This window comes from Schistocerca nitens, chromosome 11, assembly GCF_023898315.1.
Source record: "Schistocerca nitens isolate TAMUIC-IGC-003100 chromosome 11, iqSchNite1.1, whole genome shotgun sequence".
Taxonomy (NCBI): Eukaryota; Metazoa; Arthropoda; class Insecta; order Orthoptera; family Acrididae; genus Schistocerca; species Schistocerca nitens.
This window is the reverse complement of record NC_064624.1, coordinates 195,544,588-195,566,922: the sequence shown is the minus strand read 5'-3', so window position 1 is coordinate 195,566,922 and position 22,335 is coordinate 195,544,588. Positions and strand designations below refer to the sequence as shown.

Genomic DNA, 22,335 nt, shown 5'->3' with positions numbered 1-22,335 from the left:
CAGGCACTCTATTTATTTTACATTCATATGTTTTAGTAGGCATGTTAAACTACATCTAGTACAAAAAGTGAAATGAACAATTAGAAAGGTACACCTGGAAAAATACATACATATAGAGTTTATATTCGTAGATCATAAGTACTGTTATAATTAGACATTGAAGAGACAGATTTTATATAGGAGTGCTGGCAGCAGGGAGTATGAGGGAGACTCATGATGAAGGGAGGAGAAGAATACAGAGACATGATGAAACATAATTAAAGAAATATAAAGGAAAAGAAGATTGCGTGGCTAATAGAGATAGATGAAGAGGAAGGCATCTCAGGAGCAAGATAGGATACGCTAGCTTTGCTATTTGACAGATGAGAGGATTGGCCTTGTACATTAATTTTGTGGAGAACTTTATGAGGATGATAGTAGGAAATGCTTCAACTTCTTCTTGAAAGCAGCAGGAGATTCAATTTTGCGCAAGGTAAGGGGCAATTTGTTCCAGAGGCGGACAGCGGCAACTGAGAAGGAGTTTGCAAAAGTTTTTGTTTTGTGAGTGGGCACAGTTAGGATACCAAATAAGAGTGACCTCGTGTTTCGATTATGATGGCATGACAGGTTTTTAATCTCTAAAGCAAGGTACTGGGGTGCTTGCGCGACGAGGAGTCGGTGAAGTAGACATAGAGTGTGGTAGTCACGCAATTTGTCCAGCCGCAGCCACCCTAGCTCGGAGTATGAAGCACTAACATGATCATATCGGCGAATGTTGCAGGTGTAACGCACACAGGCATTCATGGTTAGCGCTAGCCGTCTTTTGTTTTCACTACTCATGCCTTGTTGAATCACATCACAATAGTGGAGGTTCGGTAGAATGAGTGCTTGCATGAGCTGGCGTTTCAAGTCATGTGGAAACATGTTCTGAAACTTTTTGAGAGCATAGAGACAAGCAGACGTCTTTCGGCACACTGCGACTGTATTCTCCACCCAGTTGAGATGCTCATCCAAAGTTACACCCTAGTTCTTCAATGTTTTCTGATATGGTATTGGAGTACCGTCAAGCAGAATAGAAGGTAGCCGTTCGCAGAAATCTGAACTTATTAATTTCTCATGGGCTATTAAGATTACTTGCGTCTTTTTTGCATTTAGTTTAAGCCCCAGGTTTTTCGCCCATGTCACTACTGAAGACAGATCATCATTCATCTGAGCGATTGCAGTGTTTACATTTTCAGGTCTGATGCTTAGGTAGAGCTAGAGGTCGTCGGCATAGAAATGGTATTTACAGGACAGAACCGACGAAATATCATTGACCTATAAAGAAAACAAAAGTGGTCCTAAGACTGATCCTTGTGGCACTCCCGAGGAAACATGTTTCCAGGAAGATTTTTCATTTACGCAGACAACACATTGCTGTCTGTCTTTTAAGTAGCTTTCAAACCATCTCATTGCACTATCAGAGAAATTAAGCTGTTGCATTTTTCTGAGCAATATGTCAAAGTTAACAGTGTCAAAAGCTTTGCTGAAGTCCAGTAGCGTCAATATTGTTGACTTTCGATTGTCGATGGCATATTTCAGGTCATCAGTTACTTTAATTAGAGCGGTGTTAGTGCTGTGATGTTTACGGAAACCGGATTGAAATTTGTCATATAGGCTGAATTCATGCAAGTGTTCAGTGATTTGGTCATGAACAATATATTCAAGTGCTTTGGAAACAGCAGGGAGTATGCTAATTGGTCGGTAATCACTAGGCAGTTGTGGGTTTTCGATCTTAGGGATGGGTTGAATTATGCTTCTTTTCCATGCAGTGGGGTATATTCTGTTCACGAGGGAAAAATTAAATATGTCAGTTAAGACAGGTACTAAGATATCGGCAACATTCTTGATCATGGTTATACCGATACTGTCATTGCCTATTGCATTAGAAGAGATTCTCATTATTGCTTTTCTTGCCGTATTTGTTGTTACATGTTTTAGATGGAAGGTATCGTTGTTAGTTATCCTGTTTGGGGATTCTTGTGGACGGTAATTATCAGCCGTGCAGGTAGTCAGAGGTGCAGAGAAGAATTCATTTAATTCGTTAGCTGACACATGAAAAGTAGTTTCCGATTTTGCCTTTCTGACCCCCAAGCTACGGAGATTCTTCCATAGAGTCGTGGGCGTCAGATCGCTGCATATAAGGGAGCGAGCGTGCCTGATTTTAGCATTGCGAATGCATTGTTTCACTCTGTTCCGTAGCTTTCTATATTCTTCGAAACGCTCGGGTTTCGGATCTGCCTTGAAACGCCTGTGGGCAGCATCCCTATTACTCATCATTTGACGTAATTCAGCTGTCAGCCATGGAGCAGGAGATTTTCTGACACGGATTGTGCGCACAGGTGCATGTTTGTCGTTGAGGGCAGTGAGTTTATCACAAAGTTCATTAATTTTGCCGTCGATTGAAGGTTCTCTGGTTATTTAATGCCATGAGATTTCTGAGCAATCGGCTGTTAGAGTGTCAAGGTCAATACGTTTCATGTTCCTACAAGTTATGTAACGCGATTTGATCCTTGGGGGCTGCACAGAGTAGGCCAGGAATATTACATCATGTGCTGAGAGGCCAGGGGCCGATGTTTGACCAACATCTCTTACTTTGTCAGTCTGTTTCGTTGCGATTACGTCTATAAGAGTATGACTGTGCGCCGTATGGTGTGTAGATTGTAATGGAAGAATGTTCATGCTATTGCAACTAAACAGTCTTCTTAGGTTTATTGCGGAGGGAGTGTCTCTTAACAGGTATATGTTCAAGTCACCCATTACGATGACATGTTTGTATTGACACTGAAGTGAATGTAATTCCGACTGGAAGGAACTCATTGATCTTATTTTTGGTGGCTTGTACACGACGCCAGTCAAGAATTTCTGACTTTGTATATTTATTTCAATGAACATGAATTCAGCCTCTTTTTCTTCAGCAGGATTTGACGTACATAAGACTTTCACTTTGAGATCTGTTCGTATATACGCGCCAACCCCGCCACCTCGCTTTTTTGATCTGTCTGCCCTAAGAAATGTGTACCCTGGGAGATGAATTATGACAATATTATAAAAGGATATATTCCTACTCACTATATAGAGGAGACACTGAGTTGCAACAGGCACAGCAGAAAGATTGCTATACATTTGAGCTTTCAGTCAAAAGGCCTTCTTGGTGTAAAGTACAGAACCCACATATTCACACAAGCACAACTCACACACTCATGACCACTGCCTCCAGCTACTGAGGCCAGCACACAGCAACTGTGCCTGACGTGTAAAGGAAGCTGTGGGCGGTGGGGGTAAAGAGGAAGCTGGGGTGAGAAGGGGTTGAGCAAAGGTGCAGTGCTGGTTTTGGAAGCATGCTGACACATGACAGGGACAGGGCGAGGCTGCTAGCTGCAGTCAGGTCGTTTAGTTTAGTGGGGGGGGGGGGGGGGTGGCAGAGGAGCCAAAATAGAGAAGATAACTAGGACAGATGGAAAAGACTAGTGGGGGTATTGGCAGAATAGAAGGCTGTGTAGTGCTTGAGTGCGGGCAGGGAAGGGAATACATTGGTGGAGGACATGGACTAGCAAAGGTTCAGGCCTGGGGGTCTACCTGGGAATGTAGGATCTATTGCGCAGGTGGGAATTTTCCCTGCAGTTCGGAAAAGTTGGTGTTGATGGGAAGAACACAGATTGTGCAGGCTGTGAAACAGTCATTAAAGTGAAGCACGTTACGTTGGGCAGCATGTTTAGCAACTGTGGGGTGCAGCTGTCTCTTGGCCACAGTTTGACGGTTAGTCTTTCTTGCTGACAGACAGCTTGTTGGTGGTCATCTCCTTGTAGAAAGAAGCACAGTGGTTTTAGCTTTGTTTGCAGATCACATGATTGGTTTCACAGATAGCCCTGCCTGTGATGGGATAGGTGCTGCCTATAACTGGACTGGAGTAGGTGGTGGTGGGAGGATGTATTGGACAGGTCTTGTATGTAGGTCTATTGCAGGGATAGGGGCTATGAAGTAAGGGGTTGGGAGCAAGGATGGTGTAGAGATGGGAAAGAATAATGTGCAACTTCAGAGGGCAGCAAAATATCACTGTCGGAGGGATGGGAAGGATAGTGGGTAGAATATTTCTCATTTTAGGGCATGATGATGGTAGTAACAATACTGATGGAGAATGTGATTCAGTTGCTCCTGTTCTGAGTGGTACTGAGTCATGAGGGGAATGCTCCTTCGTGGCCAGACGGTGGGAATGTGGAAGGTCATATGTGACTGCGGAGAAAAGGCGTAAGAGATCTGCTCCTGTACAAGCTTGGGCGGGTCATTTAGGTTTGTGAAGGCCCCAGTCAGATCCTTGGTATATTTTGAGATGGACTCCTTGTCACTTGAGATGCGATGGCCTTGGGTGGTTAGGCTCTATGGATGGGGTGGGTGTTAGCTGTTGAAGTGGGGGTTGGTGGTTGCTAGGTTTGACAAACTGATGTAGCCGTCTTTGAGGTGGAGGTCAACGTCAGGGAAGGTGGCTTGTTGGGTTGAGGATGACCTACTAGGTGAAGTCTGATACCAACAATTTCCTCCACCAATTCTCCACAGGCCCTGTTCTGTTACCACACACCCAGTTCATCAATGTTATTAGCATCTCCCTCTATACTAACATCCCTAATGTCTACAGCTTTGCTGCTACTGAACACTATCTTTCCCAATACCCAAATGACTCCAAACCTGCAACCCCCTTCCTGGTCACAATAACCAATTATATTCTCACCCACAATTACTCCAACTTTGAAGGCATCACCTACAAACAAATCCATGGTAAGGCAATGGACACTTGTATGGCACCATCCAATGCCAAACTATTCCTGGACCATCTAGAAGATTCCTTCATAATCACATAGAACCCCAAAGACCCTCCCTGGTTCAAATTCATTGATGACATATTTGTGATCTGGACCAAGGGTGAGCACACATTATCCACATTCATCCAGAACCTCCCCCCGTTTGCTTCAACTGCTCCAACAAGCCACCATCCTCAATGTTGACTTCCACCTTGATGGTTACATCAGTACCTCTGTCCATATCAGACCTAACGACCACCCGCAATACATCCACTTCAACAGCTGCCACTCACTCCATATCAGGAAGTGCCTTCCATACAGAATAGCCACCTTTAGCATCTTTAGTGATGAGCAGTCCATCTCAAAATATACCAAGGGCCTCTCTGAGGCCTTCACAGGTTGAAATTACCTTCCCAAGCTTGTACAGAAATAAATCTCCTATGCCTTATCTCTCCAGTCACCCAGCATTCCCACTGTCTGGCCACAAAGGATTTTTCCCATTGTGACTCAGTAACACCTCAGGACTGGAGCAACTGAATCACATTCTCTGCCAGGGTTTCAACTACCTCTCAATTGTGCCCTGAAATGAGGACTATCCTACCCACTATCCCTTCCATCCCTCTCACACAGTGTATTCACTGCCCCCCCCCCCCCCAATTTACACAATACACAATATCCCTGCCTGCCAATGCTCCACCCCTGCTCCCAACCCCCTGCTTCATGGCTCATATCCCCAAAAAGGCCTAAATGCAAGACCTGTTCCACACATCCTCCCACCACCATCACCTACTCCAGTTTGGCCACATTCATCATCTACCCCATCAAATGTATGGCTACCTGTGAAACCAGTCATGCGATCTACAAGCTAAGCTGCCAGCCACCAAGCTGTGTTCTATGTGGGAATGAAAACTGACACGCTGTCTGTCCGCACAAATGGCCGCCGCTAAACTTTAGCTGAGAGACAGCTGGACAAGCCAGTTGCTGAGCATGGCACCCAACACAACATTCTTCATTTTAATGGCTGCTTCACAGCCTGTGCCATCTGGATACATCCTACCAACACCAGCTTCTCTGAACTGTGCAGGTGAGAACTCTTCATGCAACATATCCTACATTCCCATAACCCTCCTGGTCTTAAGCTTCATTAGTCATTGTCCTTCAACTACCAATCCCTTTTCCTGTTTCAACTCCAGCACTAACAGCCCTCTGTTCCACTAATGCATTGACAGTCTTTTTAATTCTCTTTTCTGCTCCTCCCCCCCCCCCGCCCCCATACATATAATGTCCTGACTGCAGCTAGCAACCCTACCCTCCCCCCACATTGTCTCTGCATGCTTCTGCAAGCAGCACTGCAACTTTGCCCACCCCTACTCTGCTATTCTTTCCTATCTCCCTCTCCCTACCACAGCCTCCTCCTTACCCCCACCATCCAACAAATTGCTTCTCCCATTACGCACAGTTACTGCATTCAGTCTGGCCTCAGTGGCCAGAGACAGTGGTCATGTGTGTAAGAGTTGTGCATCTGTGAATGTGTGTTTTATGTCTTAGAAGGCCTTTTAGGTGAAAGGTCAAATTCACAGTAGTCTTTCTGTTGTGCCTGTCTGCAACTCAGTGTCCCCTCTATATTGTGAGTTGTTGTGTAATATTGTCATTGTGCCATCTTGGATTTTCCTTTGCTTAATACAGGTAAACAGTTTAAAATTTGAAACAATATATACCTAGCATCCATTATTGAAAAGTAGGTGTTGCCTGTCTGCAACTCAGTGTCCCCTCTATATTGTGAGTTGTTGTGTAATATTGTCATTGTGCCATCTTGGATTTTCCTTTGCTTAATACAGGTAAACAGTTTAAAATTTGAAACAATATATACCTAGCATCCATTATTGAAAAGTAGGTGTAATATACAGTTAGTGGTATGGAGTGAAGCTGGTCCTTTAAAAAACAAAGATAATATACATCAGAACCGTGGTTCTATATATCAATATTGGCTACTTTACACACTCAGTCACAAATTACCTAATTTATGGTAGGAAATTATCAAATGTGGAAATGTAACTGAAATGGCACTCAATGTTTCAATTACATACAACTTTGTACATGTATCACAGGGTATATCACACTTTAAATGTTTGTAAGAAGTAGGTTTGAAATTCATGTGTGCAAGATTGGCCTATTTCTGTGTCTCTATTACACACACACACACAAAATTAACATATAACGTATCATAATACAAACTGAACTGTTGTAACAATACAATTTAAGATTTTAATCAAATTGAACACAGTAAAAACAGTTCATGGTAGAAACGAAAAAATTTTCAGGCTGTAAAATCTTGTAGCCACCAGACGTCTTACAAAAAAAGATACTCATAAGCCCAAGCACACAGTTATTAAGTTATCCAACACACACTTGTACTTCATGCGGTAAGTATTATAGTGCACCATGTAAAAGACACGGAATTTAACATGGTCATTGATACAATAAACGTATAATGTTAGCATTATCATACTGACTTTCAGAGGATAATACATACGCAGATAAAGTCAATATTATTTATAGAATGATACATTAGTTGTTACATAAATTTGCATTGCAGAATATAGCTGCCAAGTACGATTACATGGTCACATTATAACGCATTACACCCAGAACACAAACTTGTAATTGACTTTCCAGGCACTGTTTCAGGAAAATCAATTCATGTAATACACTAGGTACATAAAGCACTGCTAGGCACTGAAACTGTAGCACAATGCAAGAAATTTCAAACTTGAATGAAGCATAATTTATGCTTGGGCATGCACACCATTAGTATTTCAGTGCAAATGCACATGGCACGGAGGAAAAATTATGCAGCACGTCTCACTTCTCACTCAGATATCAGAGACATTATGCCTCATGTAAGAAGAGTAAATAAATGGAAGTGAAACATAGACGATAACTAGTTTGGACAAGAAGAGAATAGAAGCTTTCGAAATGTGGTGCTACAGAAGAATACTGAAGATAAGGTGGGTAGATCATGTAACTAATGATGAGGTATTGAATAGGATTGGGGAGAAGAGAAGTTTGTGGCACAACTTGACTAGAAGAAGGGATCGGTTGGTAGGGCATGTTTTGAGGCATCAAGGAATCACAAATTTAGCATTGGAGGGCAGCGTGGAGGGTAAAAATCGTAGAGGGAGATCAAGAGATGAATACACTAAGCAGATTCAGAAGGATGTAGTTTGCAGTAGGTACTGGGAGATGAAGAAGCTTGCACAGGATAGAGTAGCATGGAGAGCTGCATCAAACCAGTCTCAGGACTGAAGACCACAACAACAACAACAACAACAACAACAACAACAAGAATAAATGTCTACCAGCATGTGTCATGATTTGATTGTGCCAGGGTTGTGACCTGTTGCAGCTGTAACTTCTTGTTCTGTGATACTGATGATTAGAGACTGGATTATATGCATTTCCATGTTGCATATGCATTTGCATATTTGGTTCCTTTTCAGCAGTTCTTGCATATTTTAACTAAAAACTAGTGATGCATATTTTCGTTCTATGTTTACAATATTATAGAAATTTAGATGGGAAGTCTTTAGCTCGATTTAGTTTTGATGTCTCACAGATTGACCGCGACCTAGAACTATGTGCTATCACTAACCCATAGGCCACTGCATAGTCAAATCATTGCAGAAGATTAACAGGAACAGGCAGACAGTCAATACTCCTGCACCCACACCCCAGTTAATCCCCTCCATTGTCATACTGTATCCATCAGCAACAATTAAACTACGCACACTTTTAGTCGCATGACCACTGCTTCACTTTAGCTTTCTAGTTACTTGTACATAGCTGAATGCGTTTATGATTTGTAGTGTGTTGTTCGCCATGCCACCCAGAAAAAGAAATGTCATTTCGTGGATAGCTGCCCATCCTGGACCATTTGCATATGATGGAATTGTTTTACATTGTCAAGTTTGCAAGAAAAACGTTTCATGCAAAAAAAAAAGTTTCAGATACACCAGCATGTCAAGACAAGTCTTCATATGGCAGGAATGCAGAAAAAAGGACCATGACAACAACATCTCACAGTAGCAAGTTGCAGTAGCAGAGATTTGGCTAAAGATAACCAAAAAAAGTCTGTTTAACAGGGATCTATGAGAAGAATTCATTGCAAGCAACATTCCTCTTCACAAACTTACAAACCCAACCCTCAAAGGCTTTCTGCACAAATATTGCTTAAATCAAAATATACCACATGAATCAACACTGTGTAAAAATTACATACCTATAATTTACAAAAATGTTCTGGAAGAAATATACAATGAAGTGAAGGACGGCATTCTGCGGATTTCAGTTGACAAAACTACAGACACTTGTGGCCTTTACATTGCAAATTTAATTGTTGGTGCTTTAAAAGAAGAGCCTTCTTCTTGCTATTTAGTGCCCTGCAAAGAATTTGAAAAAGTAAATCATTCTACGATCGCCAGGTTTGTGAATGAGAGTATTAGAAAAATATTTCCAGAACCTTCCGCAGATGAAAGGGTGTCTGTGTTCATTTAAAATACTGCTCCCTGCATGATCAAAGCAAGAAAAGCCCTCTGAGTATTTTATGCCAATTTGATTCATGTGACTTGCTTTGCTTATGGAGTACATCGCCTTGCTGAAAAAGTATGTTCAATGTCTCTGAATGTAAATAAACCTCTCCCTCTGAAATCAGTAAAATAGTAAACTCACTGAAAAGTAAAAGCTCTTACGGAATTGATGGCATTTCCAGCAAGGTACTTAAAGCTTGTTCCCCACAGATAAGTAGGATTCGCAGCCACGTATGTAATGGCTCTTTGGAGCAGGGTGTTTTCCCCGATAGACTGAAATATGCCACTGTAAAACCATTGCATAAAAAGGGGGATACGTCGGATGTCAACAACTACCGCCCGATCTCTCTTCTGACAGCTCTATCAAAAATTTTTGAGAAAGTAATGTATTCAAGAGTAGCCTCCCATATTTGTAAAAATAAAGTACTAACAAAATGTCAGTTTGGTTTTCAGAAAGGCTTTTCAACAGAAAATGCTATATATGATTTCACTGATCAAATATTAAATGCTCTGAATAACTGGACATCACCCATTGGTATTTTTTGTGATCTCTCAATGGCCTTTGATTGTGTAAATCATGGAATTCTTTTAGATAAGCTAAATCACTATGGTTTGAGGGGGGCAGTGCACAAATGGTTTAATTCATACTTAACTGGAAGAATGCAGAAAGTTGAAATAAGTGGTACATGTAATGTTAAAACAACAGCTGATTCCTCAAACTGGGGGGGGGGGGGGGGGGGGAGGGGAGGCTATCAAGTACGGGGTACTACAGGGTTCGGTCTTAGGTCCTTTACTGTTCTTGATATACATTAATGACTTACCATTCCACATTGATGAAGATGTAAAGTTAGTTCTTTTTGCTGATGATACAAGTATAGTAATAACATCCAAAAACCAAGAACTAAGGATGTAATTGTAAATGATGTTTTTCCCAAAATTATTAAGTGGTTCTTAGCAAATGGACTCTCTTTAAATTTTGATAAAACACAGTATACAGTTCCGTACAGTAAATGGCACAACTCCAGTAATAAATATAGACTTTGAACAGAAGTCTGTAGCTAAGGTAGAATTTCCAAAATTTTTAGGTATGTCCATTGATGAGAGGTTAAACTGGAAGCAACACACTGATGGTCTGCTGAAACGTCTGAGTTCAGCTACGTATGCTATTAGGGTTATTGCAAATTTTGGTGATAAGAATCTCAGTAAATTAGATTACTATGCCTACTTTCATTCACTGCTTTCGTATGGCATCATATTCTGGGGTAATTCATCGTTGAGTAGAAAGTACTCATTGCTCAAAAATGTGTAATCAGAATAATTGCTGGAGCACACCCACGGTCATCCTGCAGACATCTATTTAAGGATCTAGGGATCCTCGCAGTATATATATTCACTTATGAAATTTGTTGTTAATAATCCAGCCCAGTTCAAAAGTAATAGCTATAACACCAGGAGAAAGGATGATCTTCACTATGCAGGGTTAAATCTGACTTTGGCACAGAAAGAGCTAAATTATGCTGCCACAAAAGTCTTTGGTCACCTACCAAACAGCATCAAAATCCTGACAGATAGCCAACTAACATTTAAAAATAAATTAAAAGAATTTCTAGAGGACAACACCTTCTACTCATTGGCTGAATTTTTAGATATAAAGTAAGAGGGGAAAAACTTAAACATTAGTGTCATGCAATATTTTGTGTAATGTAATATCTTGTACAGACATCTTTTATTAACCTGACACGTTCCACATCATTACGAAGTGTCGTTTTCATGATCTATGGAACAAGTATTAATCTAATCTAATCTAATCTAATCTGATCCACAACGAAAGTGTTTCTAAAGGTTCCTGCACGCATCAAGACCTAGTAAGAAAAATTACCACACTTGCCTTTATCTCCCAAACCAGTAGTAGCTCGTTGGGGTACATGGGCTGAAGCTGTGTTGTTTTGCAATGAACATTTCGAGGCCATTAGAGGGGTAGTAAACGACTTCAATCTAGTAGGCACTGCTCATGCAAGGTTGTTTACATCTTTGGGCAGGTCTAGTGACATCTCTGAACAGTTGAAGGGACTGTGTCTGTAATACAATATCTTCACGAGTTCTGGGAAGCAGGGTGCTGGAAAACTTTTTTGATGTCTGTATTATGAAATAAGTGAGGTATGGTTCTGGGCTCTCCAACTATAGGTATAGCTAACTTATTTATGGTAGGTTCTGATGAACCAGCTTAACATTCTGCCCCTATCCACACAACTTGGTTTTCTAGGTACGTGGACAACAAAGTTTTAATCATGGAATGTATAAACTCCATACATCTGAACATCAAATTTACTATGGAAGTAGAAACAGGAGACAAGCTGCCTTTTTGGACATGTTTTTTGAAGTAAATTGAATGGACAACTGAGTCATACTGTGTTCCTACCATCCACTTCTAAAGCATTCTGTCCAGAACACTTCATTATGCAGAGAACACAATTTCAGACTACTGTAAGGCTATAATTGGAGTGGCAAGGGAATAAATACATACAAGCCAAACTAGTACCAAGTCAAATAATATACCAATCATCTGAATGCATTAATTCTTCATACGCAGCAGTTGGTTCAGAACACAATTTATTACAATGGAAACTGCTCTTCTGCACATCATAAATACAAACACTTAGGCTTTGGCTATTCATATACCTCCAAATTATTTCACTACATCTTGCCACTCCAGGGAACAACCACCTTTCGGTGCACTAGCTTCTATTCAACTCCATTACTCAAAGTTTACACTAGTGCAAAGATATAACAGCAATGCAAAACTCCTGAATGGTTGGTGCTCTACACCTTCTAGATATTTGATTATGAAAATCTTCTAAACACCATGAGCTGCACTTAAAATGTTTATTAGCCAAACCGGTTTCCAGGTGTACAACCCATCATCATCAGTGGCATCTGATACAGAGGAACAAACAACTATGTACATCAATTTCTCCAACATGGCAACTGTATATATAACAGCAGATACATAAGTCTGCTTACATTACGGATCTTTATATCAATGACATGCACGTAAGTTATAAATTCTTTGTGGTGTTCACTTTGATGTGCATCAAGAAAGCACATAACTATGTGGATACCTAGAACCCAATTACAACCATGTCTATGTTAATATGATATGATATGAATTCAGTCCTAGCTCAGAGTATAAAGGTTGCTGTGTATGTTACTGCTGTTGTATCATAGGAAGCGACAATTTGTCGTCACATCTGACATAACCGTCACATAGTGTAAACATGGAACTGACAGGTCAGAGAGCCTATATTATGCCTTTTGTTATTTCTAAGGTCATATTTATATACATCTGTGACTTGTATTCATATATGTAAAACACCATGTCTGCAAGGGTAGAATATACAGAAGGTATAATATGGAAAAATAATCCAACATATCATATCAAATTAGACAATTTTACATGTAGGATATGGAGAGATCCCAAACCAAAATTATTCACTTCAAACGTTGTTGAAATTTTGTATATACATCTTTTTACATATCTCTGTTCATTAAATGTGATATATAAACCCGTATCAAAACACACCTGGACAACATCGCTCTCTTATGGAAGATGACCACAGTATTCTAAGTGGAAATACACTATCTGATCAAAAGTATCCGGATACCGCCAAAAACATACATTTTTCATATCAGGTGCATTGTGCTGCCACCTACTGCCAGGTACTCCTTATCGGCAACCTCAGTAGTCATTAGAGATCATGAGAGAGCAGAATGGGGCACTACGTGGAACTCACATACTACGAATGTGGTCATGTGATTGTGTGTCACTTGTGTCATATGTCTGTACGCGTGATTTCCACATTCCTAAAAATCCCTAGGTCAACTGTTTCCGATGTGATAGTGAAGTGCACAAGCATACAGGCCGACCTCATCTGTTGACTGACAGAGACCGCCGACAGTTGAGGAGGGTCATAATGTGTAATAGGCAGACATCTATCCAGACCATCACACAGGAATTCCATACTGCATCAGGATCCACTGCAAGTACTATGACAGGCAGGAGGTGAGAAAACGGATTTCATGGTTGAGTGGTTGCTCATAAGCCACACATCATGCCGGTAAATGCCAAACAATGCCTCACTTAGTATAAGGAGCATAAGCACTGGACGACTGAACAGTGGAAAAACGTTGTGTGGAGTGACGAATCGCGGTACACAATGTGGCGATCCATGGCAGAGTGCGGGTATGGCGAATGCCCAGTGAATATCATCTGCCAGCATGTGTAGTGCCAATAGTAAAATTCAGAGGCAGTAGTGTTATAGTGTAATCATGTTTATCATGGAGGGGGCTTGCACCCCTTGTTATTTTGTGTGGCACTATCACAGCACAGGCCTACACTGATGTTTTGAGCACCTTCTTGCTTCCCACTCTTGAAGTGCAATTCGGGGAAGGCAACTGCATCTTTCAACACAATCGAGCACCTGTTCACAATGCACTTCCTGTGGCGGAGTGGTTACATGACAATAACATCCCTGTAATGGATTGGCCTGCACAGAGCCCTGACCTGAATCCTATAGAACACCTTTGGAATGTTTTGGAACGCCGACTTCATGCCAGGCCTCACCGACTGACATTGATACCTCTCCTCAGTGCGGCATTCCGTGAAGAATGGGCTGCCATTCCCCAAGAAACCTTCCAGCACCTGATGGAACTTTTGCCTGTGAGAGTGGAAGCTGTCATCAAGGCTAAGATTGGGCCAATACCATAGTGAATTCCAGCATTACTGATGGAGGGTGCCATGAATTTGTAAGTCATTTTCAGCCAGGTGTCCGGATACTTTTTATCAGATAGTGTATCTACTATCAAAAGCTTGCATGAAGGAGAATTTGCAAAGCTGCTACAAAGATTTGAGCATCCACAGGGTTATTTTTTCCAACATATACAAACTCTAGGAATTGATCAATGACAGGATATTGAATAAAGTGGTCTAACGAACTTATCTGCAGAAATGAATGGTTTCCATGCTAGAGACCATTTATTCAGTCACACTATGCTACAGAGACTGTGGTCTAATATGTGCTGTACCATGCAGCCAGTCATCTGCTAGATAGTAGGCAGAACCCCCATGGTATGGTGACAGTGAATCATCAGCATCGGTGTAGCTGGAATGTATGGGCTGGGATAACTGGCAGCCATATTTTGGGACCAGTCTTCCTTCCACGTCACCTAACAGGCCACAACTATCGGCGTTTTTGTGGGTGATTTTGCCTCCTCTGCTGGAAGAAGTGTTGCTGCTGCATGACGTTGTTCCAGCCCATTTCACTGTTAACATTCAGATTCATGTCAATGGTGTCTTCCCCAATCGACAGATCAGACAAGGGGGTCCAGTTGCATAGCCTGCTCATTCACCAGATCACAACCCTTGCAATTTCTGGTTATGGGGCCATCTCAAATGTATCACATATGCAGGGTCCATTCCAGATATGGAGACACTGGAGCAGCATATTCACGCTGCCTTTGGCACTGTCTGGATGCAGCCTGGCTGATGCAAACAAGTGAGACAGAACATGCTACGGCACATTCACATGTGTTGAAGCATATGGAAGCCATTTTCAACATATACTGTAACAGTGGTTGCATGGTGCAGCGTGTATTAGACTGCAGTCTCTGTAACAATGTATGATCGAATAAATGGTCTCTAATATGGAAACCATGCATTTCCAGACACGCTTGTTAGGCCTTTTTTGTTCTGTATCCTCTCATCGATCAATCCCTAGAATTTGTACATGGTAGGAAAAAAAAATCACCTGACATTTTTATTGAGACAGGCAAGCAGATCTGAAATCTCTATTAACCCCTGCAATGAGATCAAGTATTGTAGTAAAATGTCATGAATCCCTTGACAGACTAGGGGAAAGCAATGGGACACATCTGTTGTGGGTCCCTGGTCACTCAGGAATTAACAGCAATGAACAGCTGACGGACTGGCCAGCACAGATGTCATGATGCCATTTATTGGACTGGCACCTGTCCTAATTATCACTAGGGTGAAGGTAATTCAAAACTATGTAGCTAGATCATGCGGCAGCATGCAGAATACTGGAATATGATAAAAAAAATCAAAAACATGGCAAGGTAATGATTGCAAAGTCCTGTAATCCTAGCTTGAAGAAGAAGCAGATTAAACTCATGGTAGAGCTCATGACTCACTCAGGGAACTTCCTAAGAAACGCCAACACATGATGAATATAGAGGAAGAAGCCCCTAAGTGTTTGCTATGTGGTGAGGAGGATGAAACCCCACCACAACTCATCTTCCAATCTGTAGGGCAATAGACAAAATATTTGGTTTGGTAGAGCATGAAGAAATAGTGTCTCACAAGGAACTAGGAAAGGGTCTCCTACTACTTCTTAATGGTACCAGTTGATTTTACTAAAATCACAGGGAGCCAAAATGTGCAATAAACACAGTTTTGGTGCAGGCAACAGTGAGCTAAGACCACGGCTGTTTCTGTCTCCCTGCATTAATAAAATTAATAAAATAAAACTGAGATGCGTATACCTCACATCCCCCTGCCAGCTTCTTTTTCAAATTTGGCAAAAAAAAAAAAAATTAAAAACACCAAAATCAAGAACATGCAAAAAGACTTGCAAGCAATGAAATTAGTCTCAAATAACTAGTAACTTAAACTAACTTTGCAGACGCTCTGTTTAACAACACCACGCACAACATTGCTTCGTATTAAGATATCATCTTACACAAATTTAGATGTACGTTTACTAACCAAAACTCATTGTACTCAAGTGACTAAGGGTCCTCTGATTTCTACACACACAAAATAGACAAAAACAATGAAATATTAACCACCAAACCAAACACAACTGGACATAAGACATCGATCACTTAATGACTGAACTGCATAACAGCCATATTATCAGTCACCTCAGTCTTTAGTTTGAATCAGTTCACAAAAAATAGTAGGAACATTCACAGGCAAGCACAATATATGGAAGGCTCCCTTGTTGCAGACTTGCAGTCACTCACACACTGAAAAACTTCTAGCATGCCGGAATAGCTGTGGGTCAACAACTCCTGTTAATTAGTAGAAAAAAAAAACTGTTCAAAGTTGCACATTTTATGTTTTTATCCACTCGAGTTTTGGGCTGAGAGCAATTTTCAGCTCATTGTAAAATACTCAAAAATGATATTTCTGAAGATGCGAAAACAATGTCAATGTGCAACAAACAGTTACAGCGCATATAGATAATTGTGCACATTTTTGACATGGTTTTCACGTCTCTGGAAATACCATTTTTGACTACGTTATGATGATTTGAGAATGTGTCTCAGCCTGAAACTAGTCATCAAGTTAATAAAAAAAAGCATAATTTGCAACTTTGGACTGGGTTTTTGTTATATTGGTTATTTTTATTGTTATGAGTGAAAGTGGCTTCATCAGTAAACAGTATCAGTGGGATTACTTGGTGATTTGCAGTTAGATTCAAACAGTATTCCTTCATCCCTTCTCGGGGGTGTTGAATCTGCTGTGAAAGATAATGACTGAAGCTTTGCATAAGTAATGTCAGCCATATTCATACATATGGAAGATAGAAAAGTATACAAATTCTGTGTGTGCTCGTTGAAGGACGGGATAATCCTATGGAACCCATCTGGGTCACTTTGGGTGGCCTGTTATTTATACTAATTACATGACCTGTCGATAGATATGTAGATATCTTGTGCTACATATCTCCACAAACCTACCAACAAACAGTTGGATACCAGAATCAGAGATATACTTCACTCCGAAGACAGAAAAAAAAAGCTATTAAGCAGGTGGTCATAATGTTTTGGCTCATAAGTGTAGCAGCAAAATTTGCGTCACCTGAAGAGGACGTCCACATTGGTCATTGAAGTATTGCATACGAAATGGTAACAATTTGCCAGAACACACTGAAGTACACCATTGTGAGTGTTGTTGTTGTTGTTGATGATGATGATGATATGATGATGATAATGATGATGGGAGTGGTTGGTTTGTGAAGCATTCAACTGCACAATCACCAGTGCCCCGTACGAAGTACCAATTTTTACACAGTCCAATTTTCTTACACAGTCCACTCTAGGCATGGTCACGAATTATGATGATGAAATGATGAGAACACAAACACCCAGTCCCCGGGCAGAGAAAATCTCCCAACTCGGCCGGGAATCAAGCCCGGGACCCTATGATCTAGAGGCAGCAACGTTAGCCACTAGACCACGAGCTGTGGACGTGAGTGTCATTGTTACAAGGGTGTTCGAAAAGTTTTGCACACTTGTCTCAAAGTTTTTTATTTTTTGCAGGAGGAGAACGAAATATTTTGGAATATTTAGCGATAAGTTGTTATATAAAAGTAATTTCTTTTACTTACAGGTGAAGTAAATGTCAGGTTGCGACAACGGTCGGTGATGGAGTTCCTCTTCAAGACTGGCGCTGACTCTGCCACATTGATTCACAAGAAGTTGCTTCCTGTTTATGGGAAGGACACAGTGGATCGCAGCAGTATCCAGTGGTGGTTGCAGAGCTTTAGAGAAGGTGATTTCTCTCTACTGGATAATCCACGATGCGGTAGACCATCGACGGCAGTGAGTGATGTGAATAAGGAGACCACTGATCAAATCATCCAAAATGACAGATGTTTGATGACACGGCATGTCATCAAGGCCCACAGACCACAGTTTCAGGGTCAGCTCATCAGACTACACCAGGGCAATGCCAAACCCCATACACCCCTTATGACACAGGAGAAAATCAGGAAAATTGGTTGGAAAATTGTTCCTCATCCTCCCTACAGTCCGGACTTGGCTCCGTCTGATGTTTACCTCTTTGGTCATCTAAAGGCCCATCTGCACAGTAAAATATGTGATAGTGAGAAAGACCTTATTCCCTTTGTCAAGCAATGGTGTAAAAGTCAATTCCCAGAATTTTAGCAAACTGCATTTCAATCATGGAAAGAATGTTGGGCCAGATGTGTCGCAGCTGATGGAGGCTACACTGAGTAGGCTCAATGTATAGCTAAATGTTCCACATATGTTCACAAAAAAATTTCATTCTCCTCTTAAACAAAACAAAAAAAAAAAAAAAAAAGTGGAGAAGAGTGTGCAAAACTTTTTGAACACCATTTCTATTTACAAATTTCCAGCACGCTGGACTAGCTGTGGGTCAGCAACTTCTTTTAATCAGTACAACAAAAAACCAGTCCAAAGTTGCAAATTTCACTTTTTTTTTATTCACTTGATTAGTTTTGGGCCACAACCCATTTCCAAACTCAACTATGTTATGATGATTTGAAAATGGGTCTCAGCCCAAAACTAGTCATCGAGTGAATAAAAAAGGTGACATTTGTAACTGTGGACTGGTTTTTTGTTGTACTGACTTATATTAGAGGCATTGTTGGAATGCTGCTCACTGTCCGTCATGGTATGGCGGAAATAACCCGTGCACCATCTGCATGTTGGCACATTTACGAGGGTCACTCCAAAAGAAATGCACACTATTTTTGTAAAAATACACATTTCATTATGCATGTGTGAAAGTTTTACAGTGAGTAGATACATCCTTCCCGCTTATTTTCAAACTTAGTTCAACCTGTTCCCGTGAGTGGCGCCGTCACAGCATGTCTTCAAGATGGTTGCTACACTTGACGTTCGTCAGAAGCAACGTGCTGTCACAGAATTCTCGTGCTGTGAAAACGAGACAGTAGGAAACATCCACAAGAGGTTGAAAAAGGTGTATGGAGATGCTGCTGTTGATCGCAGTACAGTTAGTTGGTGGGCAAACAGGTTACGTGATGAAAGCAGGCATGGTAATATTGAGGATTGTCCTCGCAGCGGAAGGCCTTGTACTGCACACACTCCCGACAATGTGCAGGGAGTTAACAAATTGGTGACTGCTGACAGACACATCACAGTGAACGAACTGTCACACTACGATGGGATAGGGGAAGGAAGTGTTTGCAGAATACTGAAAGCGTTGGCGTTAAAAAAGGTTTGTGCCAGGTGGGTTCCCAGGATAATGACAGTGGCTCACAAGGAAACAAGAAAAATGGTATGCAGCGAACTTTTGGAACAGTACGAGAATGGTGGAGATGAATTTCTTGGAAGAATTGTGACAGGTGACGAAACATCGCACCATCATTTTTCACCAGAGACGAAGAGGCAATCAATGGAGTGGCATCATGAAAATTCACCCAAGGAAAAAAAAAAAAAATCAAAACCACACCTTCCGCTGGAAAAGTTATGGCTACAGTGTTTTTCGATTCCGAAGGACTCTTGCTTGTGGACATCATGCCGAGTGGAAACACCATAAATTCTGATGCATATGTGATGACACTGAAGAAACTTCAAGCTCGACTGAGTCATGTTCGACCACGTCGGCAAAAGCAGGATGTTTTGCTGTTGCACAACAATGCATGGCCACATGTCAGTCAAAAAACTATGGAAGCAATCACAAAATTCAGATGGACAACACTGAAACACCCACCTTACAGTCCAGACCTGGCTCCATGTGACTATCATCTCTTTGGGAAACTGAAAGACTCTCTCCGTGGAACAAGGTTTGAAGATGATGACTCCATTGTGTACGCTGCCAAACAGTGGCTCCAACAGGCTGGTCCAGAATTTTACCATGTAAGTATACGGGTGCTGGTTCCAAGATGCCTTAAGGCAGTTGAGAGGGATGGAAATTATGTGCAGAAATGAAAATATTTTTCCTAAAGGATGTATCTACACACTGTAAAACTTTCAAACATGTAGAATAAAAGATGGATTTTAAAAAAAATAGTGTGCATCTCTTTTGGAGTGACCCCTCATAGTTTGGTCTGGTCAACAAATAATAGCAGTTAGTGGGACACAAACCCTGGAGTTCGACGCTTCCTCCCCACACTGGCTGTTAGCAGCAGCTGCAACATCACAAAGATTGGGGCAAAATAAGAGAGCATTTGCTTACTTATAAAGAAAATAGTAGAAGCTGACCTTGGGGAAGATCAATTTCGGTTCCATAGAAATATTGGCACACGTGAGGCAATACTGACCCTACGGCTTATCCTAGAAGCTAGATTAAGGAAAGGCAAACCTACGTTTCTAACATTTGTAGACTTAGAGAAAGCTTTTGACAATGTTGACTGGAATACTCTCTTTCAAATTTTGAAGGTGGCAGGGGTAAAATATAGGGAGCGAAAGGCTATTTACAATTTGTATAGAAACCAAATGGCAGTTATAAGAGTTGAGGGGCATGAAAGGGAAGCAGTGGTTGAAAAGGGAGTGAGACAGGGTTGTAGCCTCTCCCCGATGTTATTCAATCTGTATATTGAGCAAGCAGTGAAGGAAACAAAAGAAAAATTTGGAGTAGGTATTAAAATCCATGGAGAAGAAATAAAAACTTTGAGGTTTGCTGATGACATTGTAATTCTGTCAGAGACAGCAAAGGACTTGGAAGAGCAGTTGAACAGAATGGACAGTGTCTTGAAGGGAGGATATAAGATGAAAATCAACAAAAGCAAAACGAGGATAGTGGAATGTAGTCAAATTGAGTCGGGTGATGCTGAGAGAATTAGATTAGGAAATGAGACACTTAAAGTAGTAAAGGAGTTTTGCTATTTGGGGAGCAAAATAACTGATGATGGTCGAAGTAGAGAGGATATAAAATGTAGACTGGCAATGGCAAGGAAAGCGTTTCTGAAGAAGAGAAATTTGTTAACATTGAGTATAGATTTAAATGTCAGGAAGTCGTTTCTGAAAGTATTTGTATGGAGTGTAGCCATGTATGGAAGTGAAACATGGACGATAAATAGTTTAGATAAGAAGAGAATAGAAGCTTTCGAAATGTGGTGCTACAGAAGAATGCTGAAGATTAGATGGGTAGATCACATAACTAATGAGGAGGTGTTGAATAGGATTTGGGAGAAGAGAAGTTTGTGGCACAACTTGACTAGAAGAAGGGATTGGTTGGTAGGACATGTTCTGAGGCATCAAGGTATCACAAATTTAGCATTGGAGGGCAGCGTGGAGGGTAAAAATCACAGAGGGAGACCAAGAGATGAATACACTAAGCAGATTCAGAAGGATGTAGGTTGCAGTAGGTACTGGGAGATGAAGAAGCTTGCACAGGATAGAGTAGCATGGAGAGCTGCATCAAACCAGTCTCAGGACTGAAGACCACAACAACAACAAAGAAAATAAAACTATAGAGAACACAGAAGCATCTCTGAGAACATTTTGCAATGCAGTAGAAGACCAGGGGAAGCAGGCACAAATGGATTACGTGTCACTGCAATTTGAAACAGCATCTAGAAGAAAAAGAAAATCTGAATGAAGAAGAGGAAAGTGTCCAGAAAATCACAGAGAGTGATACCAAAACCATAGAAAATTGTGACTCCAGTGATGGTGAGGTTGGCTGCCCAGAGCTGTGCTGGTGTCTGGATTTCCTGTTTCTGTTGACACCTGACACACTGTAAACTTGAAGAAAAACAATCAGCATCTATGTGTCAGCTCAGAGAAAGCATTCTGAACAGTGGGAAACTAATTTATACTTGTAAAGTGTGTTTTGATGTACAACTGTATCCCGGCTGTCTCTGCAGCACTATTAAGCTTGCAGTCTGCCTTTCTTCTTCTTTCTACTGTTCTTCCTCATGCATTTGATTTCTTCTCTCACTGCACCCGTGTCAAGGATATGAAATAACTTTAAGTACTCCATCTCACTTGGCTTTCCCATTTCATCTTCACTTCCTTCTTCCTTCCTCACCATACCTTTTCTCTGTTCATTTTCCTGTTATGGTATTGGTTTTGGCAGGAAACAAAGGGTGTTATTAGGAAAGAGACATGTATCAAGCTATCAGGCCTCATCCAACTGGGAACTAATTACATGTGGGGTCCCACAAGGTTCCATTTTGGGGCCC

The 22,335-nt window shown here is 41.1% G+C and overlaps 1 protein-coding gene across 6 annotated transcripts in view; it reads right to left on the bottom strand.

Moving 5' to 3' along the window:
• LOC126212827 (zinc finger protein 99-like) overlaps nucleotides 1-22,335 on the bottom strand; it is a 103,841-nt gene that overhangs the window by 14,220 nt on the left and 67,286 nt on the right. The window contains exon 6 of one of the 6 annotated variants that reach the window (XR_007540923.1): nucleotides 9,094-9,253. The exons of 4 other annotated variants lie outside the window; for them this stretch is intronic. Coding sequence is in view for 1 of the 2 variants with exons in the window: in XM_049940237.1 (XP_049796194.1) it covers nucleotides 11,396-11,476 (81 nt within the window). In the remaining variant the exon portion in view is untranslated. Of the gene's footprint in view, nucleotides 1-9,093; nucleotides 9,254-11,337; nucleotides 11,477-22,335 lie in introns of those variants that run through there. One more of the 6 variants, XM_049940237.1, reaches the window with a different exon arrangement.